This window comes from Populus trichocarpa, chromosome 16 (genome assembly GCF_000002775.5).
Source record: "Populus trichocarpa isolate Nisqually-1 chromosome 16, P.trichocarpa_v4.1, whole genome shotgun sequence".
NCBI lineage: Eukaryota > Viridiplantae > Streptophyta > Magnoliopsida > Malpighiales > Salicaceae > Populus > Populus trichocarpa.
The window spans coordinates 1,373,151-1,394,566 of record NC_037300.2 but is presented as its reverse complement, the minus strand read 5'-3'; the positions used below and the strand labels follow the sequence as shown (position 1 = coordinate 1,394,566).

Here is a 21,416-nt window from a genome sequence, read left to right as displayed (position 1 = left end):
AAAGATAAATCATCCATATTTATTTAAAAGGAGGAGACTTAAATATCATTTAAATACTCGACCAAATTTAGTGGAATGGTTGAATAATTAATGTGCCTTCCAAGCAAACTTAGCCTTGATGATGATGATTGACGATAATTCCCTTCATCCAAAGCATCAACATTAAAAAATAATAATAATAAAAAAAAATGAGTGGAGACTAGGGTAAAGCTTTTGATTATTTGCTGGGAACCACTACGTAAAGATTAAATAAAAGGTTAAATATAAACCCGACCTCAGAGTATAACTCAACTGGTCAGGTTCTGGGTTTGCTTTTCAGAAATCATCAGTTCGAGTCTCATAAACCTCAAAACCACTAAAGACTTACATGGTCGTTAACTTCAGAACCCGTGGGATTAGTCGAGGTACGCGCAAACTGATCCATACACCCACATTAATTTAAAAAAATAAAAAGTTAAATATCTTTTTTTATATCTAAAATGGCTTTTGATTACTTAATTTAAAAAATAAATTAATAATTTGGGTTTTATAAAAAAATATTATAAAACCCCAAACCAAAATAAACCAAAATGAAATGGCGAAATTGATGCTGTTAATCTACCAAAAAGATTAATCATGATAACCTTTTAATATATGTTTTTTTAATTTCTTGAGTTAAATAAAAAAAATAGGATATTTTTATAAACAACATCAATTTAAAGTAATTAATTTTTTTTATAGGTAAAAACAATTAAAAAAAATAGTAAAAGCAATTATTGAGGATGCATGCATCATTCAATATTCTCTATTTAACAATTCGAATAGGGAAATAAATATCATCAATTTTAAAATGGCAATACTAAATAATATTTTGTTCAATATTTGTTTTTTCTATTTGTAAGAAAATCAAATTGTTTTGAATTGTTTTAAAATGACATCATTTTATAGCATTTAGATGACCGAACCAAAGTTTACCTATTAGTTTTAAAGGTTAAATTTGACAATATGTCGAATAAATAATAATTTAAGAATACAATAAATTATGTTTAGTATTGCGGTATAAGATATTTTTATTTTTAAAAATTGTTTAAAAATATATCAAAATAATTTTATTTTAGATTTTTCTGACACTAACAAATCAAAATCATAAAAAAACAATAAAAAATTAATTTGGTATTTTTATAAGATAAATATATTTTCAAAAAACAGAAGTTACCAACAAATATTAAATAATTCAAGTCTTATTTACTTACCTACCCCTTCTTAAACACCATTCATGTCTCGAGAATGCATGTCCATTCACCTAAAATAGATAAATTTTTTAAATTTAAATAATTGATTTCGGAGGACATACCAGAAAGAGAGAAGAGCACACTGTAGATGAAGCTGGCACTGCTGCTAACGGCTAGTCTGGGACGATGACAGTCTAACGGTCACATACGCGTACCAGCCTCATAAAGCCTCGGCAGCTGAGGCTGAAAATAATTCAAATTAAAATAAATAAATAAATAAATTATTATTATTATTATTATTCAAATGTGGGACCCGCACTCGACAAGTTACCTAACCTCGAATTTCAAAAAAGGTCCTCTTTAATTTCGGCTTTTACACGTCATGTGACTGAATTGCCCATTCTTTGCCTTTTAAACTACTTGTTCTGCCATTCTGTTTGAAACATTTTTTTTATGAAGCATTTTTTTTATTTAACTGTAGTTAATAAAAATAAAAATAAAAACTTACCATCAACACATTCCAATTTCAGAAGCTTGAAAAAGGATTTGAATCAAACAAAACATGGTGATATATTCTTTCTAGCTACCAACAAATATTTATTCAGTAATATTAAATTTTATATATTAAAAATATTCAAATAAAGCATGGTAAAAAACCCGATTGCAACCAGTTGACTTTTTTTTTTTACTAAAACGACGTCATTTTAATTTTTTTAAAAAAAGAATTAACCCGGACGACCCGGTCAAAACTCAAAACCTGGGCCTTGGACAGGGTCGGGTCTGAAAACTATGCTTTAAATTATTAAAAAAAAATAGATGATTATTCATTATGTCAGTCATGTTTTAAACTGTAAAAAACATTATTTTTTGTGTTTTATGTGGCTAATTGTCAGGATTAACTACGCAATTAAACAAATTTAAAAAAAAATATTCATCAAAGCATAGCATTTTTTTCAACTCATTTCAATTCCATCAAACCCATGAGCTAATATTTTCAATAATTTACTCAAGTAATTATGGAGGAAGAAATTAATTATTAGGCACGATAATAATTATCTCTTTTGTGGGAGGCTATATCTGTGATTCCGTTTTTCCACTCACACCAAGAAAATATAAATAAAATCAAAATTACGAATCTATTAGTAATGTTAGATTTTACCTCTCTTCACTCGCAGATTAAAACATTTTACAACACGCGCGGGCTCTGCCGGTTTTTCTCCTCAAAAAGCGAGCCACACACGGAAACCAGAGCGTGGGATTGAATCTCCATCTAACGTCTGTATATCCTCTGTATCTTGTCTAGCGACACGTTATTACAAATAATTAAATTTTCAAAACAAATTGTTTTTATTTTTGTATTTCTTTTCACCAATCAATCATTGGTTCCAAGGAGAGATCTTTCTCCCACTGTACTTAAACATAAAGTACTGCAGCCTCTCTCTTTCTCTCTTGAAGAAGAAGGAGAAGGAGAAGGAGAAGATAAGGTAAATTACCCATCTGGGTTTGCTGTTTTTTGAACTTTAATCGATTCCTTTTCTTCTTGAAGCTTGATTGACTCGTTGGTTTCTAAAGTGAATATGATTAGTTTTAGATAATTCTTGTTGATCAGACAGTTGTATAAAAAAATATGCTAGACGCGCGCAATTGGGTGAAATTTAAAGTTTTGTTCTTTATTTTGTTAGTAACTTGATTCTTTACTTCTTTGCTAATTTTTCTTTTCATAAATTTGATTGCTTTCTTGTAATGTGAGAGATTCTTTGGAGAGTAATGAGGGTTTTGGGTCCTGTTTAGTTGATTTTCTGACATGGGTTTTTGTTGTTTTGTTTTGTTTTGCATTTATAAGGTTGTTGTCTTTGGGTTATATCCAATGCTTGACTTTTTAAGCTAAAGGTTTCAGTTTTTATGCATTTTGTTTGATTTGGCTAAGGGGGTAAGTTCTTGATTGGGTTGTGGATGGTCGTTTTTTTTAGGGTTTAGGGTTTTCATCGAATGGGTTTATTTTGCTTCAGTTATTCTGAGTTTTTTCTTGTTTAGGGGTTTTCCTTTCCCTGAATGGATTCAACACTTTAACTCATAATTGATGTAGTTGCTCTATTGTTTGATGCAAATCTTTAAACTTGGCCCCATTATTTTCGAAGTTCATAAGAAGATCAAGGTGTGGGAAAGCACTTTTGTGCAACTGTTAGATTTTGGAGGAATGATTGTTTTGAAAGCACAGTTCATGCATGTACAGATTATAGCTGATTAGGATTAGCTTATGTAGGATAGAGTTTTATGGGTTTGTAATTTATTGCAGCCGGTTATTTGAACCGCTGGCTTTTGTAGATTCAAATAGGAATCGAGGAGCTATGGTTGAAACCTTCTTTTCTTTTTAGATTTCTTTGTGTCTCTTAATTAAGCTAAGAGTGCAATTATTGGTTATCTGGGTTCTTTTTGCACTGCTTTGAAAACTGAAAAGGTGGTGATAGATCATGGGCTTCCAAACAGGTCTCCATGAAACTGGGTTACTGGAAGTTGTTGAATTGTAGGAGCTCTGAATCCTAATTCTTTGATGTATAGGCCTGCAAGTGGGAATATGAGTTTCATATTTTAAACAGGCACACCTTTTATTGGCTTAGTTTTTTGCCACAATAGGAACCCTGAGACTTTAAACAATTCAAGTTATTAGAAATTCAGGGCGTTCAAAAGGGTCTGCAGGTTTCCATGACTTAGAAGATTTTTAGACACACGTGTTTACAACTTGTTTCTCTCATTTTCATGGAAGTGTAGCTGCTCTGAAACCTAATTCTTTGACATGTAGGTCCACAATTGGGATACGAGTTATATTTTCATTGAAGTATTTTTTCTTTTCTTAGTTTTCTATTGTTTCTTCCATGATATGAACTTTCAAAGTTTAGACCATGTAGGTAGTTGGTGTTTTGTTGGGCCTGTAAGTAGTTACTGTGGTACTTTCAATTGTCTGAAGGAGTAGTCTTTTTTTTGCAAGCAAAAAGTTACTGTGGTACTTTCAATTGTCTGAAGGAGTAGTGTAGCTGCTCTGAAACCTAATTCTTTGACATGTAGGTCCACAATTGGGATACGAGTTATATTTTCATTGAAGTATTTTTTCTTTTCTTAGTTTTCTATTGTTTCTTCCATGATATGAACTTTCAAAGTTTAGACCATGTAGGTAGTTGGTGTTTTGTTGGGCCTGTAAGTAGTTACTGTGGTACTTTCAATTGTCTGAAGGAGTAGTCTTTTTTTTGCAAGCAAAAAGTTCTTGAATGGTGCCTTCGTTTGCATCTAAGGATCACATGTTAAGTTTTTTGGAATTAACTAGGCTCACCACATGGATATGAGTTTAGGAGCTGCCTATCGAAGTGCTAAATGTCATTACAGGTTTTATTTTTGTGTGTGAGCACGTATGCACACCCTTGGTCTTTGATTCTTCTTCCATGGAAATAAATGCGAGGACTGAACTGCATTTGATTTTTTTTCTGAAAATTACCTGTGATGATTTTATTTACAGGTCATATCCGATTTGTTACTGTCAGCAGCAACTTTGGATAAGATTGTCCTCTTTGAAATTTTGATTTCATACAAGCAAGAGCCACAAGCATCCTTGCAAGCATCCCTTTTAAATGGCCATGGTAAATCTATCTTTACTAATGCTACCCCCCACCCACCCAAACCAACACTCACCTCACTCTTTTTTTCCATGGTTTTGTAGAAAGTAAATTGTGCTTGATAAGATAAAAACTACTGTTTCCCTTTTTTTAAAGAAATACACCTGTAAAAGATAGGGTCATGATACCGATAAAACCAGAAAAAAGCATAGCTGTTTGTGAAGGTGAGTTAACTGTTTTTGAAGAATTAACGAGGTAGAAATATTTGATATGATGCCTTAGATTGATGATGGATCATGGATGGTGGAAACATGTGGTTGCTTTGAATTTTGATGAGCACTCGGCAATTTCTAGGTTAATGAAAATAGTGGTTTGCATTGAGTCAGTCTGTGAAGCTTCTCTAAACCCTTTAAGATAGTTATAATGTTTTCCCTCTACCTTACTGTTTTGTATTTTTTTCTTTAAAGGCAACCAATGAAAATCTTCCACCCAATGTAATTAAACAACTTGCAAAGGAACTGAAGAATCTTGATGAATCACCACCTGAAGGAATTCAAGTAGGAGTAAATGATGATGATTTTTCGATCATATATGCTGATATTGAAGGCCCAGGCATGAAACGTTTCCCTTCAAATTTACTTTCTTTAAGATATTCTTTTGGGGTTTATAATCAAGTTTAAATTTTGGCCTTGCAGCTGGGACTCCATATGAAAATGGCGTTTTCCGCATGAAGCTGTTACTATCTCATGATTTTCCACACTCTCCTCCTAAAGGTTTGTGGATTCACATTGTTAGTTTGACTTAAAAAAAAATTTGATATGCAATTATTTCAATTCAAGGGCTTACTTCCTATAGTGTAGAGGAAACTCAGGGATGCCTTTCTTCATGTTGCATTCCAGATTTAATTTCTTGAGCTATTTTCTTTTGTCAGCTTGTGAATCCTTTAAACATTTATGTAATAGGTTACTTCCTGACTAGGATTTTCCATCCCAATATTGCTTCTAATGGTGAGATTTGTGTTAATACGCTTAAGAAGGACTGGAATCCAAGTCTTGGGTTACGCCATGTTCTCACTGTAAGTTCCATTGCACTGTTATGGGGTCTGCTTAGTCCACTTTCATTTTCACCTCTTATTGGGTTTTATTGATATTCAAAGCTTGGTGATATCAGGTAGTGAGGTGTTTATTAATTGAACCATTTCCAGAGTCAGCTTTGAATGAACAGGCTGGCAAGATGCTCCTCGAAAATTATGAAGAGTATGCCAGACATGCCAGGTGAGCCATCCCTCCCCTCCACCTAGACTTTCATGTGGTGGTAGATGGAAGCAGGAGAACCTTATTCAATTCATCAAATATCATGGCATTTATTAATGGTGAGGACAGACCTGACAGTGGATCTAGTTATACAAATAAAGCAGGTGCCGTGGGACCTTTGGAAGTATTCAGAGTATTATGAAGATGGCAATCTCTTCAGTGTTAATAGACCACAACTTCTGAAACTCCTAGTTCACATGCTATTTCAAAAATGTATCCCGTGGTTTTGCACTAATGTGGAAATGATCAATAAGTACATATTTCTTCATTAAATTTCATTAGACTGGTCACACAAAGAAAGAAACTTTGGAATATGTTTTAGAATTTGAAAGAAAATGCATCATGCTAAATATAAAAGAAACCTTTTTTTTTTCTATGGCACACTGCTTATAGTTTTTCATTGCTACATGTCAAGATTAGAAAGTGTCCAAGTCACATGGGTTCCATATTGGAATGAAAACTATACTGTTAATGGCTAACATGTGTTTGCTAACTTGTTTTCAGGATATATACTGGTATCCATGCGAAGCCGAAACCTAAGTTCAAGACTGGAGCCATTTCAGAATCAACTACGGCTCTGAATGTTGACCAAAGCATTGGTGACCAAAAGAGTGTAGCTGTTGGTGCTGTCGTACCGTTGCAATCCCCACTGGCCCCTTGTACAACAGCGAGCAAAGTAGGAAATAGTCAGGATCAACCAGCTGCTGTAGGTCCAACGCACGAGACAGGAATGAGTGGATCTGTGGCTGCACCAACACCCAGTACCCTGAAGAAAGATGTTGGACTTACAAAAGTTCAGGCAGGCAAGAAGAAAATGGATGCAAGAAAAAAGAGCTTAAAGAGATTATGATGTCAAACTGCCATGATGGATATGTGGCCAGCTTCTGTTGTTTATTGATGAACGGGCCCAATGGGAGTATATGATGGTGTGAGAAATATTTTCTTTGGGGGGACAAGTGATGGATTTTAATCAACTTGATCTCTTTGTTTGACTTGCATTATGATCTCTTTCTTTGTGATTGAACACTTCAATGCATCCCTTGAAGAATCCGGGTGTGCTCAGAAATTGCCAAGACCTCTATTTGATTTTTCCTTTTCCTTTTCTTTGGGTATGGTGTACAGTTAATTTTGAACCTGTGTATGTAAATGTAAACAGTTCGTTTGCAGAGGGGTTGCTTGGTAGATGAGCAAACAGGGTGGAAATCTTTGCTTACAAGATATGAATCTACACGGGAATTACGAATGGCTTATGGAAACGATTCGATCTCTAGAAGATTTTATATTCTGACCTTTCCATGGATAACACCTTCATCTTCGCTTCTTCGGTTCACAAATGTTTTGATTGACTGTCCTTGAGACTGGTAAAAAGGAATTTATGCTATATTAAACTTTTTGACTAATCATGGACCAGGACCAGGACCAGACTATTCTTCGTAGCCTTTTCTTTTGCATTTAAAAGAGCCTCCTCCTATAGCAGCCATTAAGAAACAAGCAGCAAAGACAGAATGTTTGGCAGGTTGTCCAAAAAGACATGAGCCGGCGGAGCATGGACTTTTTGTATGTTAATCCTCCGACGACCTGCCAGGATTATCATATTCCATGCTACAGGCATTGAATTTTAGCAGCTTCAAATAAGATTCGCCGACCTGTGCAAGATGCATAACCACAAGAGGCACAATAACAAGAAGTGTGCAATAGGGACAGATAGAATGGGTCATCCATCCAACAGGTTGCATTGAATCACTCCCATGTAGTTCAAGTTTACAAGAGATCAAACTAATAGAACGGGTCATCCATCCAAAAGATAGGCATCGAATCATCCCAAGTAGTTCAAGTTTACAAAAGGATCAAAAAGGCAAATTATAAACTGGCAAAGACAACAACCAAGTTTCACAAGACAAATTAAAGGAAGAGTGAACATTCCAACAAAACCACCTGGAAAAGCCACCAACACCACCTGGATAAGCCACCAACACCACTTCCTAAGAGCCTTGGTTTAAGAAACCATCGAATAAAAATTGTAAACAAGGAAACTAGAAATCCCATTATATTAGTCACAACCCTGTTATCCCCTCCTAATTTAAATTTATAAAAATAAATTTCGGGTGGGGAAGGGGTTATCACTTAGCCATCATAACCTTGACAAATTCCTCGTAATTTATCTGGCCATCACCATCCACATCGGCTTCCCTTATCATCTCATCGACCTCTTCATCGGTAAGCTTCTCACCGAGGTTAGTCATCACATGACGAAGCTCAGCTGCGGAGATGAAACCATTCTGATCCTTGTCAAAAACCCTGAATGCCTCTTTGAGCTCCTCCTCGGAGTCGGTATCCTTCATCTTCCTTGCCATGAGGTTCAGGAACTCGGGAAAATCAATTGTACCATTTCCATCAGCATCAACCTCGTTGATCATGTCCTGGAGTTCAGCCTCAGTCGGGTTCTGTCCTAGAGATCTCATCACAGTCCCCAATTCCTTGGTGGTGATGCAACCTGAAGAACACAAGACATATGAAAAACCAATTGGCCAATTGTTTGAATGTTCTCAACAGACACCAGCACACACAGAATCCAATCTCCCATTTCATATTATAATTTGTTTCTATGAATGTCGCAAGCAAAATGCAGTAAAGAGGAAGGAATTGAAGGGCCCTTCTACTTCGATATTCTTATTATAGTGTTTTTTTTTTTCACAGGGAAAGCTTAATCTCATTTACCACTTACATAAGTATATCTCATAAAGTTTAAGAACCACCAAAATACCAAAACAACCAATCACAAACATTCAAGAACCTAAGATACAAATAAACCCGACAAGGACAAGGACAAAGACAAAGACAAAGACAAGCTGAACATAAAAACTGCTAATTTGATTGAAGACAACCATTTGCAAAACAGTATTCAGCAAAGAATCTCACTATGCGTCACAATATAACTATCATCCGATGCAAAGACTCCAACGATTATTGTTAATTTGCCGCCAAAAAGCCCTAAATTACAGACCTTAGATCCTCCACGATAGCTAACAAACATCACATAGGTAATATGTTCCTTTGTTGATTGGATCATTGAATGCAACCTAAAATAAAGCAATCTACTTTTTTAATCGAAATCTCCAAATTTTAAAAAGAACTCATCACTCAAAATCACATATTTCACTGAGTGAAAACATCTTTCATCCAAAACATCAGTTTTTTTAATCTCAACTTTAACAAATTTCCAAAATTTAAAAGAACCCATCAATCAAAATCACATACTTCCATCAAAGACACCACCTTCTACCCCCAAAAAACAAGGTCTAAAACAATTCAAGGTAAAATAAAACAAAAAAACATAGAAACAAAACCAAAAACACCCCAAGAAGCAAATCAGAAGATAGATCAAGAGAAACAAACCATCGCCATCCTTATCGAACAAACTGAAAGCTTCCTTGAACTCAGAGATCTGGTCATCCGTCAATTGATCCGCCATTTCTCTTTTGAAAAATGAAACCTAGAAGGAGATAAAAACCTGAGAGATGGAGAAAACGTGCGTGTAGGAGAGAGGGAGAGTTTTGGTTTGGATTCAGACAAAAGATGTGGTGTTCTTATACGAGCTAAATTAGCCACCCCAAGCTTTCTTCTAGTCGGACGTGACCCATTTATCAATTCCAACTCACTTTTTCACTTTCTATTTTGCCCCTCTCATTTCTTTTCTTCCTTTTTTTATTTCGTATTTTTTAAAAAAATTGATATTGATTAGTCCATAAATGACCCTTATGCCCTTCCATTGTAAGCTTTTTACTTCAAAAGAATTTTTTTCTCTTTAGCTTTTTTTTATTTTTTTTTTCATGGTAAAGAACAAGAACACAAGGTTAGTGATGTTTAATATTTATGAATAATGGATCATGCATCAATATCTAGTTATTAATTTTATAAATTGAAGGAAGTCAAGTTAGCTTAACATTTTTTAAAAAATCAAGTTCAATTTAATTATCACAAAGGATGAAAAGTCAAAAAAAATTTAATTTTTTTTTGCTAAAAATGAAATTTTTTTATGTGTTTGGATCGTTTTGATGCGCTGATTTCAAAAATAATTTTTAAAAAATAAAAAAAATATCAATTTAATGCATTTCAGCATGAAAAACATTTTAAAAACAACCACAATCGCATTTTTAAACAGACACAATTGTTGTCTCTGTACACGTAATTTCTATACAAAAACATTAAAAAATCAATTTTTTTTTAATAGATGCCATTAAACCGCTATGGTAGAGTGTTTTTTTTTTGTTGAAAAATACATTATATAGTACACTATTATTTTAAGGTATTTCAGTCATTTGCAAAAATTAAACACTTACTTGAAGAAAATACCCTCTTGTCATAAACAATAATCAATAGGGGTAAAATCGTACAGCAGCAGGAATCAAGTCCAAGAAAGCCAATCATGAGCAGAAGAGCTAGCTCGACAGATCTGTAAATAACAGGACATTAATTACTAGCCATTATTAGTATCCCCCATTCACGAGACGCCACGTAAACTTCATTAATCCTTAAAAGAATTTTTGCTGAATAATTACTGGCCGACAGTAATTTTCGGTGAAACGGCTGGTGAGTATAGCGAATCATTAAAAATGGCAAAAAGGTAACGTACGCGTTTACGCGGTGTGGACGCGGAGGATGACATCACGTGTTTCGCGTTGACCGCCACGTAATCTCTCCATCGCCCTCACTATCGCACTGTTCCTAGGCGGCTTTGTCGAATCAATGTTAGCATGTCGTTTGCTGGTAGACTGGTAGTGATAGTATTTTCCTAGTTATTTAAAACATCACACTCACCATGTAACTTGGACACCTCAACTTTTATTATTTATTAATTATTTGGTTAAATTCATTGGATTATAAGCTTTCAGATCTCATGGAATACAAAATAGCACGTATTCGTTCAAACCTAATGTCTGGTAATAGAAAATTTTAGTCCATATAAATATTAAAATTATTAAATATAAATTGACTTGTAATTTGAATTATCAGTCAGATGAATTGACCTGAATAAATAAAAATAAAAATATTTTAATTAAATAAAAAATAATATTATTTTGAATAAAATCTAAAAGCTTAAACCAGGTTTTAACTAGCTTAATTAAATAGTAATTTATCCTAATACGTATCTAATATGACTAAATCAATTTTTAATAGTTTTTTTTGGAAAGTTAACCCTATTTAAATTTTAGATTAATATCAAGTTTAATAATAGTGATAAATACCAGGATACAAATGTAATATAATTCTTTTAATTTAACACTTTCATTCATTTTTTTTTATGCTATCACAAATTACACGATATTATAAAAAGAAAAAAATAATTCTAGATTACATCAAACAAGAAACAACACACTTCTAAAGGAAAAAAAAAAAAAAAAAACTTAGAAATAGCACCAAACGAAGAAAAAAATTATTTTGAACGGAGGCTGTGGTCAGTGCAAAAACTATGGTAAGGGGGGCCTAAGGGCACTAGAAACGTAGTCTTTTCTTACACGATTCAAACGGTAGAGGACCTAGTTGATAAATGCAGTCAAATCCCATTTCTTTAACAATCTCTTCAATCAAGTCCCTGCATATATAATCTTGCAAAGCCATCCCTATTCTTCCAATTTCCCTTCTCTCACCCCAAGCAATATCCTTGCACACCTCATTTACACTCTCTATCATGGCCTTGCTTGTCCATAAAGGCGATGAAACTACTCTCTCATGGCCCTTTCCATGGACCATATTCTCATAGCTCATGATCCTGTCGAAGAAGCTAATGTTGGTGATGCCCTCTTCTCCTCCTGGCTTCTTCTTCTGTTGCTGCGGCACTCTTCCTGCAACACAAATATTGATCCTCCCATCACATAATAAATACATTGTCAAGAACACAATTACAACATGAAAATATGGAAATCCCTTGATCCTTTAGCTGTTACTACACATACATATGTAAGTAATCTCATGCTAGGAGTATGAAATAACTTTGTCGTCTCTCGTTTTATATCGGAATATAAAATTATAATGATGTTCGCAGTCATAATTTTTCGAGTTTTTAGTTGAATCAAATAAGATATTAATCCGAAAAAATCTAGTTAATAAAAAAAAGATATATATATATATATATATATATATATATACTGTCACTTTTTTAAAAAAAATGATAGTCTACTCACACAGGAGATGAGACTACAAGGTGTTAAAAGAGTTTAATGCTTAAATATTGATGAGGTTAATAGTTAGCCCCTATAGCTCAGTGGTAGAGCGTCAGTCTTGTAAACTGAAGGTCCGTAGTTCGATCCTGCGTGGGGGCAATCTAAAGGGCTTTAGTTGTGGGCCTTAATGGGCCCTTGAACTTTTAAATTTTCAGTAGTAAAAGGGTAATGACCCACGCATGTGGAAATGACAAAGGCATCATCAATTTGCTTTAATTTTGTTCTTATCTTTCTCTTTTGACTTCTGTGACCACATCATTAAAGACCTGGAAGATAGATAATTCATGGGCCCACCTAGGTTAGAAAAAAGCAGGCTTTTTTTAATTCATTTTTTTCTATGATTAATTGCTAAATCTTAAATTTTATGCACTGAAATATATTTTATTCCTTGCATGACGTTTCAATTTTGACATTTAAGAAAGCATAATTACAAATGCATTTAATAGTTATTGCTTCAATTCATGGGCATAATAAATTAACTCTCATCATATTATTTTTTTTATAATCAATCGAATTAAAAATATTAAAAAACCATATAAAATTATTTTCAAAATATTCATCAAACACGCATAAAATATAATAGAATTTAAATAAATCACGACAATCATTGCAAGGCCACCTACGAAAGCAAGGAAAATACAAAAATATTGATAAAAATCCCTGTTTGAAAATATGAATATAGCTGTGGTTGCATCCATGTTAGATGTTTTTGGTTTAAAAAAATCAGGTGCAGTGTTTGAAAATGTTGTAATAGTTTTTTTTTTTTAAATGTTTTTTAATTATTTGAAAAAGAATCAAACAAATATTTTATTATTATTTTTTAAAATTTATTTTTAATATTAACACATTAAAAAAATACTAAAAAATAAATTTAAAACAAAAAAATAAATTTTTGATAAAAAAAAATGAAAACTCACTCCCAAAACGATGCCGTAATCTTATACAAAATCCCAAACGGGCACTCGAAAAACCTGAACAGTAAGAATAATCAAGTTTGTTACTTTGGATAAGCATTAAGCACCCGTAATTGTGGTCAACAGCTGGCAGCCAAATTAATGTGGTTGATAATTATAATTATTGATAATTGCACGTGGCAGGGATCGTGTCTCCCACTACAACAGTTATAATGCTCCCGACACAAGACGCCATGATTGTCAACTTTGGAATCCTAAACAGATGGCTACTGGTTGGGTGGTTGCTTGGTTGGCACTTTCCATGGGAGTCTAATGTTGTCTTTTCCGTGGTGGTTGTTTTTAAAGTATATTTTAATTTAAAAATATATTAAAATAATTTTTATTTTTTATATTAATATATTAAAATAATCTAAAAACATAAAAAAATTATTTTATTTTTTAAAAAATAAGTTCTCGCCGTTTCTGTTTGGGCTACAATCCAAAACGGTGGCGAAGTAACGGAAGTCCCAATAGCATTTTCCATGCAAATTGGTATAAATTAATTAGGGGAACATTATCCCGTTGATTTCCCAAATTAATACCTATAATAATAATAATAATAATTGGTGAGTGTTTGCAGGCTTGACTAGCTAGCTGGAAATTCATGCACAAATTAAAGGGGTGGGTTTTCGTTTAATGTCAAGGAAACTTTTGTTTTTATTATTCCAATCAAGTACTCTAGTCAATTTGTCATTTTTTAATATGGAAATACTTTTTTCAATTTTTTATTTTCTTATGTGGATTTTGTTTTGTAAAAAATACCTTTTAAAATAAAATTATTTCTTAATAACTATAAATATTTAATATAAATCTTTTAAAAAAATTTAAATAAATCATTTTAAGAGCTAAAACTCTTTTCATTTAATGCAATTAAAATATCTATTATTTTAACTAGATAAATGAATATAGTGTGGCTTTAACATAAATAGAAAGTTGATGAAATCACGATGAAGAGAATTACTTGATAAAGGAATGCAGTCAATTAAAAAAAGAGGATAGGTGCCACATTAAGATAATAAAATATTTTTATTGTATTAATTAAAAATATTTTTATTTTAGAGGGCACGTTTTGTTTTTTTTTTTAAATACCCACATAATTAGAATATGAAAAATCAACTAAAATACTTGATTGGGGCACTAAATTTGGTGTATTAATAATGAGTTTTTTTTTTAATTAAGAAAAACACTAATGATAGTTAGATAAAACTAGACCGTGTGCCTATCATGTCCTTATGAGTTGTGAGATCCCACAGCATGTGAATATTTACACTAATAATTATGATTTAGATAGGTACATCTTTTACCATCCTATTATTTAAATTATGATGAATTAAATTAAAAATAATACTCAATTAGGTTTGAGAATTTCTATAAGAAAGCATAAATTATCCATGATCAGACCCACTTGAGCTAAAATACTTGTTGGTGTTAGTATTTGATATTATAATGCATGGTATTTTTTAATAAAACATATATTTAAATAATATATATTTTTTATTTTTAATATTAGTATATTAAAATTATTTGAAAAAAAACAAAAAAAATATTAATTTAATATATTTTTTAAAAATATTAATTTAAAAAATACTTTTATAAAAATTAAAACAGAAAAACAAACTCTTATCCCAACAAAAAGTACGTTTTGTCTATCCCTTTATCTTAAATACCAAAAGAAAAGGTTAACAAGACAAAAAGACCAAAGAATTAAGTAGACTATGTTTTACTTTGTCCTTTTTTCCCGTTAAAGCTGCTACACGAATTTGTTTAATCTGCACGATTAATTATTAATTAACCTAATCCAAAAAAGGATGCTTTTGCTTAAAAAAAAAAGTTGAGTGTTTTTACTATTTTCAATTAGATTTATATGAAATAAAAATGTTCAAAATAATATGGAAGCAAAGATCATAGTTAATAAATCTAAGCCGGAAGTCAAACCGGTGCAAGTTGTAGATCAAGAATTGAACGGATTATCTTATTTTTTTAAAAAAAAATCAAAATTTAAAAAATATATTTATTTTAAAACAATCAACATATATTTATTTTGACCAGTCAACTAAATTTTGGGATAATTTAAGATTTTAACTACATCACATCAATCAATTCACCTTTATTTTAGTTTTATTTTTAAAAAAAACTTGGCTTTGACCGACAGAACCGGTCTAGGTTATTATGAGCAATCTCCAAACGGTAAAAAATTGAAACATTAACTTTATAATGAGCACAAAAAACAAATATGAACATAAAAAAAAAGACAGGAAATTAACGGATGAAGAACTTGGTGATTACATGTAAGAAAAATTAAGAATGAATCATGCAGAAAAAAAGGAAAAAAATAATTTGTTTTTAATCATATATATAGTATTTTCAAGCTTACTTATGTGTGTGTGTGTATATATAATGGTCAAAAGAAAGAAAAGGCAAAGATAGCTAATAATAAAATTGTAATCAATGAAGAGAAGAACAAGATCTTACCATTAATGGTGTAACGTTTCGAGAATCCACTGAAAGCTGAAGGCGTGAACTCATCAAGCACAGACACAGGGCTAGGTTGCTGCAACAATGGATGGTCTTGACCTTTCTCTGGTCTTCCCTCATCATCAGCATCATTACCAGTGCCAGCTACACTGCTCTTCACTACATCGATTATTTTCTTTAGTGCTTTTAAGTCTTCATCACATTTTTCCAGTGCACCTAGCAGCCTCCTTCTCTTCTCGGCCACGGCCAATTCGGAGGTTGTCAATGGTGGAATATCACTCAGCCCCATTAGTCTTGCCACCAGGGCTGGTGGAGCCCGGAAACGTTCAGGGGAGTTCAAGGATTTTGAACGCCTTATTTCTGCTGGCAATGTTGGGCTTCTTGGTACTATATCACACGAGAATCTTGGGGAATCTTTGTTTTCTTGTTGTAATGAAGTGGAAGAAGAAGATGGTGAAGAAGAAGGTTGTGATGGTGTTGGTCTTGGTTTTTGCTTTGTTTTTGTTGTTGGTGAAGAAACTCCATTTCTTTCATGCTTTTTCCCTGGAAAAATAATGTAAGATAATATAATTAATTACAATTACTCGTCTACATCCAACAGCCTAATTAAGCTTTTAAATTAAGTAGTTCGTTAATAAATTTACGAGCTTGCAATAAAAGAGAAATCAGCAAAGAAATTTACCAAAAGTGAGGAATCTACGGCGATTGTGGTACTTGTAAACTACTTGGAAAATGCCAGACATACACCCGATGCTCTTTGAACGAATTTTCTCGGGTGCCGGAGAGCTTTCTCGCCGGGAAGATGAAGAGAGCGAGGGATCTTGTCCCTTCATCTGTGCTTTCTCTTCTGGGGCAAAAACAGTTGTGTTAAAAGAGGGATGTCATGTAATAAATTGTGAGCAAGAAAAAAAATGTGGTCTTGTGCCTTAAAGTTAAAGCAATTGAGAAAACATTATAACACAACAGGAAAAAAAGAAAAAGAAAAAAAGAGAGGCAAAAAGAGAGAGTGATTAAAGCCATGCACGTGGGTTTCTTTTTGGAAGAGCTCAGACCTCTGATGGTGGGATGTGGTGTGGGGGACTAGTTTATGACAGCCCTTTGATTTTCAGATTGCCAGGCAAAATCTGATGAGCTCAAGAAAAATAAAATGTGATGAGGCTGCTTTTTTCATCTTGATTTGTTTATTTTAAGTTCTTGGCAAGTTGTAGTATTTGCCACTCAAGATATGAAAGATGGCATGGGGTTTCAATGGCTCCAGTTGTTTAAATTGAGTGCAAGATCACATGGATGCTTCGTACTTTTGGCCTTGGAAAATCTTTTATTGTATATATATTATATAAATTAAATTGAACCAAAAAATGCAATTAATGGCATGGAACATCTTGTTGATGTGTTATGAACAGTTAAACAAAGCAAATTCCAAAAAAAAAAAACAATTCAAATGTATTAAATAGCCGAGTTGATAAAAACAATTATTGTTTTTGTTTTGATGGTTATATCACATTTAAATTTTATTAAATTTTAGTAATTTAGTTCTATAATGGGTCAATTTGTTATAACATGTCGAGATTGAAAAAGCTTTTAAATTAGAAGTAAAATATGATTTTTTTTATTATTCTTTATTTTTCTAGCTATTTTTATATTTTAACTATTTTCCTATATTTTTTTTTCATATATAGACTAAGTCAATTTTATTGCTATATAAATGGTTGATTAATTGATGTGTTATTTTTCAAGTTAATTTTTAATATTTATCGTCATTTCCAAATATATCAGGTTTACTATAATTATAGGATTTGAAAAACCCTAATTTTTTTTATTATATGTTGCATCAATTAATATTATTATGTTTTTTGGGTTTTTTTTTAGAAGATTGCAACCATTCTCATTTTGTATACTATTTAATGTTTGCAAACAATGTGTTTAGATCAACTTTTACGTAGATTAAATCTATCTTAACAAAATTTGTGTTGGTATATGTGCTGATCCAATTCAACCAACTAATTCTAGCTAGGTCTTGGGGTAATTTTTCGATATCTTGTCTACATCCTCTCCCATTTTTGTCAAGGTTTAACGAGGATATAATCCTAGCCTTGAGACATGATCACTTGGAACCACTAAAACGTTTTGCCATTGCAAATTCATGTGTATACTTGCAGAATTGTACTCTTATCGTGTAGACTGTAGTAGATATCTAAGCTCTTAGCTTTCTCGTGTTTTTCATGGCTTTCAGAACTGTCTGCTACATTTTCATCTTTAATCAAAGTAATAGCACTGTAAGAATCAAACTCCATAATCAATTGTTTTGAAGACAATGATCAGTACTCTAAAGCAAGCCTTTTGAATTGTCAAAAACTGGGTTTCGTTGGAGTTATGCTACCTTAAGAGCAAGAGAAAATGAAAAGAAATATCTCATCATAATTTCCAAGAACTCCATCGATCTTTGATTGACCTGCAGGAACATTCGGTTTCAGCGTGGCTAAAGGAGGAAGTATCCAAGATGAATCACTTTCTCGTGTAATGTGCTGTACGCTTTAACTGGCACATAAAGGAAAGGAGTGGTGATGTGATGAAGGAGATAACGAGACATCATTTTCCAGGACTTCCCTGCCACCTCAAGCACGGGGCAGTATGCCTTGTCTTTTAACGACTACATGTCTTTGCTTTTATAAAAGTTACCCGTCCTCACACCCCACCACAAAACAACAGTGCCGGGGCTCAGAGGCGGATGTTTTGGAGAGGATGGACGCGTTTTCTCTGCGATACTGTCAAATGTTGAGCAATGATGAAAGGGTTTTTGATGTTAGCTTATCTTGTCATTCTCTTCAGTCTCATGCTGCTGGATACAAGATTTGGACCTCTTGACACCTTTCTAGTTAAGGACATAGTTGTGTTGATGTTCTGTGGCTTCTTTGACCTATGTTCATCATCTCAGTTAAAGCCTATAACCAAGAACAAAGAGGTGGTATGTGAGATTATTGCAGTCTCCAAAAAATATTCGGTGATTTTATAAGTATTTAATTTTTTATATTGTATAATTAAATAAAAATAGTATTAAAAAATAAAGTTCTTAAATCTAATGAAGTTTATAACCTAGATTGTAAATTTTGCGGGTACAGTTGTGAAGTCCGGGTCGGGTCGATCTAATATATCGCCATTTCAATGTTAAAAAAATATCATCTTGAATTTTTTTTAAAATCAAATCATGTTTTTTACTAGTTTTCCGAGTTATTTTTATCAGGTCGACTAGGTCACGTCGAGCTAAATTTCATACAATTTAATTTAAATTCGGATTAAATAAAGAATTGAGTTAAGAGATTTCAAGATTGATTTGTTATACTGAATTTAATAAAATAACAAATAATCCCTTGCTACCACATGACATTTGTTTTACATTAAATTTGTTTTTATTTGAACCGACAACATAGTAAACTAATAGAAATCTAAAGAAAATGACTTGGAATAAACTATTTAAAAGAAAATAAAGTAACATATTTAATGCTTTATTGATAGTTGAATGTCTGAATCTTCAGTACTGGCATAACTTATTTATAGGCCTCAACAAATAACGATTTTCTTAAATTTAGATAAATAATTGTTCGGATTAACAGCGGCCCATCTTTATCCGACATTGGTGGTTCAGATATTGAGAAGAAAACTGTGAGTGATTGGTAAGAAGTTCATCGATCAAATTAATTTCTGTTCACAAGACATTATGTAAGAATAAATGTTTGTCAAAGCTTTGAGGAGAGGCACAAGGACGTGAGCCTCTTTATTGGATGCCACCTTTATTGCAACAAGCACAAGGCAAGTGACAGATCAAAGCACAGACAACCACCAGCCGACGACCTCATGAGCTTAGCAACCTAGAATTCAGGCTGCCACAAGAAAGTAGCAATAGCATTCTGATCACTGCAATACAAGCAAGGATGCTGTTGCTCAAACCCTTGTGCCTGTAACACCTCCCTGGCCATTGTCACAAGCTGCTTATTACTCAGTTGACCTGAATGTTGCTTCAACACCATCTGCACTGCGTTGCTAAATGCCCCATATGCTTTTCCTCCACCCTCATACGGGCTCATATCAGCGGAAGTCTCATTTGCTTGGCAACCACTAAGTAAAATTCCCTCGTCTGGTTTTAGTGAGTCAAATAGGTCCCATTCAAGTGGTGGCAATCTGTACTTGAGGCTGGCATCAGATCCAAAAAACTCTAACAAGTGAGTGCCAACATCAGATGTGTTAATGTTCGTCAGAGATGTAAGGTGTTGCAGTATTGATTCAAATGGGATGGCTTTAGGGTTATGAGAATGCACTGCGGTATTATTTGCTGTGATGGTTGCATTAGGCCCTATTTGCTCCTTCTCTTTGTCAATTAGGCCACCACTGTGGCATGAATCAGAAAGGATGGTTAAGCTTGCTCCTTTTGGCAGCCGGTTCACTAACTGCCTGAAATCCACATCTGCATATATAATAGAGAATAACATTATTCGCCGGCAACTGAATCCTACATGAAAACTTTAAGAACTCAAAATAATGTTACTGATCATAGTGATGCTTGATACAGTCGTCTGATCTTAATCTTACATGCACACGCCTGATCGTATATGGCCTGAATATTTAAGAACATTTACCAGTAATGAGATTAAAATCGCAGGGCACAATAGCCTCATCCTGCCTGAATGCATGGCCAGGTTTGTTGGATGGAATCCATGTTCCATGTCCACTATAATGGAAGAACAGAACATCCCCTGCTTCAGCTTGATCAATCATGTGACCAAGTGCCCTCTTTATGTTTGCACCAGTGGGAAGAACCACGGACCCTGGTGCATCAGTTAGGAGCTGGACATGGCTAGCATCGAACCCGAACCGTTTCACAAGCACTTCCTTCATGGCTAGCACGTCATTGATGCATCCATGCAACTCATTTTGGGTGTTTGGATAGTTGCACCCTACTAAAACAGCCATCCTCTTCTTTCCCATCTCCATTTTTGCAGGTAATCTGGGTACAAAAACAAGGCTAGGTTTCAGTTTCTTCTTTGTTAACACTGCTTGGATTGTGTTCTGTGGTTTCATATTTATGCGTACACAAATATTTCCTTGCACGTATATTTTGCTTGCATGTTGTTTGAAGCAACCATTATATTTTATATCTTGCATAACTTTCAAGGGTGGGAAGGTTAGTTAATGGCAAAATTATTGGAGCAGCAAAACAAATAATGCTCCAGATTGCGTTCAAAAATCAGTTTTCTATTTGATGGCCGGCATGGCAATAGGGTTTGCTTGTACTACTGCTTCTCTGACTACCTTGCAAGGTCATCTCCAAATACTAGTTAGGCAATAAAGAATAATTGGGAAATTTTCGTTAAAAAAAGAATTAGCTGTGCAATTTAAAAACAAGTACTCGTCGTTCCATGGTGATTTTAGTGGTGGTTTATATTTATTTATTTTTGAAAAAAAAAAACAGGAGCCATCGTACAACTCCACCACCACCGCTGCCGTCAAAACCACTCTTCCAAGCTCCACAATCACCCCAAACCCATAACGGTATCCTGCAACCTCAACTTAGAGTTATAGCGAGATTTCAAAATGGGGTGGTGGTTGAGATGGTGGTGGAGATGGTTGGCTTGATTTGGTGGTG

General features: G+C 33.4%; 4 protein-coding genes and 1 non-coding gene across 7 annotated transcripts; 2 read left to right on the top strand and 3 right to left on the bottom strand.

Moving 5' to 3' along the window:
- The first annotated feature begins 2,526 nt into the window (after nucleotides 1-2,526).
- LOC7458884 (ubiquitin-conjugating enzyme E2 22) lies at nucleotides 2,527-7,232 on the top strand. Of its 2 annotated transcripts, none has more exons than XM_002323161.3 (7): nucleotides 2,527-2,695; nucleotides 4,720-4,840; nucleotides 5,284-5,428; nucleotides 5,512-5,589; nucleotides 5,779-5,891; nucleotides 5,987-6,090; nucleotides 6,634-7,232. In XM_002323161.3, the coding sequence occupies exons 2-7, from the start codon at nucleotides 4,832-4,834 to the stop codon at nucleotides 6,977-6,979; spliced, it is 795 nt and encodes a 264-aa protein (XP_002323197.3). In that variant the 5' UTR covers nucleotides 2,527-2,695; nucleotides 4,720-4,831; the 3' UTR covers nucleotides 6,980-7,232. The 2 variants fall into 2 exon arrangements, with proteins under 2 accessions (XP_002323197.3, XP_024443800.2); XM_024588032.2 differs by lacking the exon at nucleotides 2,527-2,695 and adding an exon at nucleotides 3,000-3,141.
- Nucleotides 7,233-7,906: 674 nt separating this feature from the next.
- LOC7455885 (calmodulin-7) lies at nucleotides 7,907-9,752 on the bottom strand. Of its 2 annotated transcripts, XR_008057657.1 has the most exons (3): nucleotides 9,526-9,736; nucleotides 8,172-8,623; nucleotides 7,907-8,138 (listed from the first exon to the last, which is right to left on the bottom strand). XR_008057657.1 is itself a non-coding variant. In XM_002322546.4 (2 exons), exons 1-2 carry the CDS (start codon nucleotides 9,599-9,601, stop codon nucleotides 8,250-8,252), a joined length of 450 nt encoding a protein of 149 aa, XP_002322582.1. In that variant the 5' UTR covers nucleotides 9,602-9,752; the 3' UTR covers nucleotides 7,907-8,249. The 2 variants fall into 2 exon arrangements, 1 of the variants encoding a protein (XP_002322582.1); XM_002322546.4 differs by having other exon boundaries at nucleotides 7,907-8,623; nucleotides 9,526-9,752.
- Nucleotides 9,753-11,393: 1,641 nt separating this feature from the next.
- On the bottom strand, nucleotides 11,394-16,704 carry LOC18106077 (uncharacterized). The gene is made up of 3 exons (XM_006373599.3): nucleotides 16,461-16,704; nucleotides 15,776-16,321; nucleotides 11,394-11,972 (listed from the first exon to the last, which is right to left on the bottom strand). The coding sequence occupies exons 1-3, from the start codon at nucleotides 16,609-16,611 to the stop codon at nucleotides 11,623-11,625; spliced, it is 1,047 nt and encodes a 348-aa protein (XP_006373661.3). The 5' UTR covers nucleotides 16,612-16,704; the 3' UTR covers nucleotides 11,394-11,622.
- Nucleotides 12,378-12,449, top strand: TRNAT-UGU (transfer RNA threonine (anticodon UGU)). The gene has a single exon. It is a non-coding gene; the product is annotated as a tRNA-Thr (tRNA).
- A 2,556-nt stretch (nucleotides 16,705-19,260) lies between the features above and the next one.
- Nucleotides 19,261-20,889, bottom strand: LOC7455883 (metacaspase-9). The gene is made up of 2 exons (XM_002322544.4): nucleotides 20,410-20,889; nucleotides 19,261-20,237 (listed from the first exon to the last, which is right to left on the bottom strand). Exons 1-2 carry the CDS (start codon nucleotides 20,849-20,851, stop codon nucleotides 19,645-19,647), a joined length of 1,035 nt encoding a protein of 344 aa, XP_002322580.4. The 5' UTR covers nucleotides 20,852-20,889; the 3' UTR covers nucleotides 19,261-19,644.
- Between the last annotated feature and the right edge of the window lie 527 nt (nucleotides 20,890-21,416).